The sequence below is a fragment of the Hyperoodon ampullatus genome (assembly GCF_949752795.1).
Source record: "Hyperoodon ampullatus genome assembly, chromosome: 15".
NCBI classification, from domain to species: Eukaryota; Metazoa; Chordata; class Mammalia; order Artiodactyla; family Ziphiidae; genus Hyperoodon; species Hyperoodon ampullatus.
Window position 1 is genome coordinate 34,682,832 of NC_136928.1, and position 4,463 is coordinate 34,687,294.

Sequence of the window (4,463 nt, forward strand, 5' to 3'; positions counted from 1 at the left end):
CTGACTTGATGGCTTGCAGCTGTCTTCATCCTCTCCTGGAGACTGAGGCACATGAAGGCAGTCACCCGGAGTGGGACTTGTGCACCAGGCTCTGTGTCCACCTGCATGCCTGTCTGCCTGGAGGGGCAGCGTGGCCTTCTTTCACAAAGCCTTGGGAGGAAGTTCTGGGAAGTTTTATTATGGTTAGCCTTATTCCTTTAGGATGAGACTCCTAATTGAAAATGATAATGAGGTGTCTGCAAAGATGTTCAGCCCCTTGAAGACCAGGCTTTGTTCCTGTGCAGGACTACCCACTTTCTGGCAGAGTGCCCAAGACAGCATAGATGCGGGATGAGTTAAAAGGATTGAAGGAGGCCATTCAGTAAAAGGCAAGTCTCTGGGCTTCCCTGGTGGCACAGTGGTTGAGAGTCCGCCTGCCGATGCAGGGGACACGGGTTCGTGCCCCAGTCCGGGAAGATCCCACATGCCGCGGAGCGGCTAGGCCTGTGAGCCATGGCCGCTGAGCCTGCGCGTCCGGAGCCTGTGCTCCACAACGGGAGAGGCCGTAGCAGTGAGAGGCCCACGTACCGCAAAAAAAAAAAAAAAAAAAAAAGGCAAGTCGCCTTTAGAAGAAAACCTGGATAACTACAAAGCACTTTCTCGTATGTGACGATATCAGAAAGAGTGAGTGGCCTTGAGGAGAGCATTAACACGTGCCTGTGGGTAAGTGGTGTAGGGGGGTAGGGAGCAAGCATGGGCCTGGCTTGATTAGAAGCATGTCTGCTGGTTGGAACAACGGCGTAAGGACAGCTTTCTTGATTCATTGGTTGGAAAGTGAGGTCTCTGAGTCAAAGGCTGGGGGACTTGTGATTGCTGTTTAGTTGGTCGAAGTTTTGAGATGAAGGACCACTCTCCTGAAGGCACAGACAGCTGAGGGTGTCTTCACTCAGGCCAGAGCACACAAGGAGACCTCCGAGGCTGTGCGTGTCAGGCGAGGTAGGCAGGAGTTAAAATCCAACCCATTCCCCAGTGCTCAAGGTCTGAGATAGGAGGTCATTGTTGCTTTGAAATTCCTGCTGGAATCACAGTAGGTATTGTTTTTTTGGGTTTTTTTGTTGGGTTTTTTTGTGTTTTTTTTGCGGTACGCGGGCCTCTCACTGTTGTGGCCTCTCCCGTTGCGGAGCACAGGCACCGGACGCGCAGGCTCAGCGGCCATGGCTCACGGGCCCAGCCGCTCCGCGGCATGTGGGATCTTCCCGGACCGGGGCACGAACCCGTGTCCCCTGCATCGGCAGGCGGACTCTCAACCACTGCGCCACCAGGGAAGCCCTAGGTATTGTTTTAAGAAATGTGTCGAGTACCCAAACAGCAATGCTTATGATCAGAGCAAATTTCTTTTAAATTAGTCCAGTTGCACTCAGGCATGGCTGCATGCGATGAAATTGAGCCACGGGAAAACTTGGGCTGGGCAATCCACCTTCCTCCACTTGATTCTGGACGGAAAAGCAGTGGCAGCTCAATCACTGTGGTCATTTAACACAGTCCAAGCACTTCGCCACATGTCACCAAACAGGCAGAAAGGCTCTATGTGTGATGAGGAAGGAAACGGCGTTTTGAAAGCACACGCAGTTCTACCAAAATGGTACATATTCCCTTTTCTCCAACTGGGTTCTTTTCATCGTTCTAGGTGTGTTCAAGCTGTAATCTATGATACCTTTACCTGTTTAGGTCATAGTATTGTTAGTGTTTTCTTGGGCTTTAAAAATAGATCTGTTTGGGGGAGGGAAGTTGAACCTGCGTGGTAACGCCATAGGCATGCGAACGCAAGCCCACGAGCACAAAGTCAAAATCACGGTTTCCATGGTAACGTTTAACTTGTCTGTGTTGTACACATTTCTCAAGAAATACATTCAACAGACTACCCAGTGATAAAAATTGCTCCACCGGCACACAAAGGTAGATTTCCCAATGAATTCTTCTGTTGTAACCAACCCTGGGCAGGGAACTCAAGTCCGAGTCCTGACCTCTGAATCCGCGTCTTTTTTTACGGTGGAAATTCTTTTTTCTGGGATTGATTCCATCTCCTTCCTTTCTCCTTGGCAGATATATGTTGGGGAAAGGAGGAAAACGGAAGTTTGACGAGCATGAAGATGGGCTGGAAGGCAAAATCGTGTCCCCCTCCGACGGTCCGTCCAAGGTGTCTTACACCTTACAGCGCCAGACTATCTTCAACATTTCCCTTATGAAACTCTACAACCACAGGCCCCTCACAGAGCCCAGCTTGCAAAAGACCGTGCTGATCAACAACATGTTGAGGCGGATCCAGGAGGAGCTGAAGCAGGAGGGCAGCCTGAGGCCCGCGTTCCCCGCCTCTTCGCCGCCCGCTGACCCGCTGGGCTCCAGCTACCGGGAGGCGCCGCCTGCCTTCAGCCACCCCGCGCCCTCGCCCTGCGAGCTGGGCGGCACTGCGCCCCTGGAGGCCTGCCTCACCCCCGCCTCACTGCTCGAGGACGACCAGGACACGTTTTGCACTTCCCCGGCCGCGCAGCCTGCGGCCCCCGCCAGACTCGCCCCTCCTGCCCTCCCGCCGGAAAAGGACAGCTTCTCCTCCGCCCTGGATGAGATCGAGGAGCTCTGTCCCACATCTACCTCCATGGAGGCCGCGGAGGCCACCACCGACGACCCGAAAGGGGACTCCGGCGGGCCCGGCGCGCAGAGACCCGAGGGGCTCCAGGACGGCCGGCCCGACGACCCGAAACTGATGGACTCCCTGCCCGGCAACTTTGAGATCACCACGTCCACGGGCTTCCTGACAGACTTGACCCTGGACGACATCCTGTTTGCCGACATTGACACGTCCATGTACGACTTTGACCCCTGCACGTCCGCGTCGGGGACATCCTCAAAAATGTCCCCCGTGTCGGCCGACGACCTCCTCAAGACGCTGGCCCCCTACAGCAGCCAGCCCGTCGCCCCGAGCCAGCCTTTCAAGATGGACCTCACAGAGCTGGACCACATCATGGAGGTGCTGGTCGGGTCCTGAGCCCCGGGGCCCACCGCCTGCACCCCGCACCCCGACAGCTCTCCGCACTGTGCATGTACCCTTGCTTGCCTTTTTCTGAGAAAAAGAACATTCTACAAAAGGATCACACTAGTTTTTGCTTTGAGCAGAGTTGGAGTGCCTTCATCCAAGTATGACCACTTTTAATATGCTTTTTTGAGTGGTTTCTCAGAGACCTAGTACCCGGGAATAGGAAAGAATACATTTGAAGACAATGTCACTATGTGGAATGACAAAAATAAACAGTTCAAGTGAAGCACAAGGAATAAGTTGGAAAAGCTGTAAATTGCATGTGCATATTTGTCTATTTTTTCTATAAGTTTTATTGCAAGAGGTAAAAAAAGAAAATATATATATATATTATTTAGATAATCTCAGTACCTTTTCCGGCATTTTCGCCCTGTATAGGTTGACTTGGCAATTCAGCCTTTTTAGAGGCATTAACTACTCCTCGTAAGTGTTGCATTTACATGGCTGTTTAGAAACTGCTGCCCAAATTTATTTTATATTTTTGTACAGATTCCGCAGTTTATGATATTGTTTTTCTAAAAACAAATGCTGTTTATACATATGAGATAGCTATTTTGATAGGATTTGCTCACATAGTTCCTGCAAACTTCAGATGTACAAGTTGCACTTGTACTTTTATAGAGTTGTAATGTTTTATATGTGTTTGGTGCAAAGAGAAAATTGGATCAAATCAATCCGCAGTTGATGTCCCCAGATGTGCGCACGCACACAGACACACACACACACACACACACACGCAGCGCTTTAAGAAGGGCCAGGAGATATCACACCCAAATTTCACAAGCACCGACCCCCTGGCATGAACACCCGCCAGCACTGTGACTTCCAAAGCCTGAGCCACGTCTGCTCATCAAACTTGCATTAAGCAGTTGGCGGGAGGTGGCCATGGAGCTCGGGGTTTAAGTGATGGTTCTCTTTAGCTCTCTCTCTGGAGGGGAAGGCTACCAAGTACTCATTGTATTTATGCCAAGTCTGCGCTTTTAATTGTTTTTATTTTTTTAAACAAAACCCCAGATCTTTCCCTTTTTGGCATAATTTTTATGAAGACCTGAAATTTTACACACGAACAAAATTTTATGAAAAGCAACTGACCTCTTCATGGAACTAAACCCTGTTGCGACGCTTAGGGCTCGTCAAGAAGGAACTCTCCCCCAGAAGGCATCCGTCATGTCGCTCTGTTGTCTTTTCCTGCTTCCCTTCCTTAGAGCTTTCTTTCCCTCTGTTGCTAAGTGCTGAAAATGGCATCTTCACGATCACCACAGTGCGCCCAGCTCTCCTGGGCCCAGCCTAGGATGCACTCTTGTCACACGCATGGCTCCTGAACCTGGAGTTGGTCCCATTACGTCACGGCCTCCGATCTGGTTGCTTTCTTAAATCAACTGCTTTAACTACA

General features: G+C 50.8%; 1 protein-coding gene across 1 annotated transcript; it reads left to right on the forward strand.

Annotated features, from left to right (window-relative positions):
- Positions 1-2,086: 2,086 nt before the first annotated feature.
- On the forward strand, positions 2,087-3,022 carry SERTAD2 (SERTA domain containing 2; the record flags this gene model as incomplete). Its single annotated transcript, XM_079721111.1, has 1 exon — positions 2,087-3,022. The coding sequence occupies one exon, from the start codon at positions 2,087-2,089 to the stop codon at positions 3,020-3,022; it is 936 nt and encodes a 311-aa protein (XP_079577237.1).
- Positions 3,023-4,463: the final 1,441 nt, after the last annotated feature.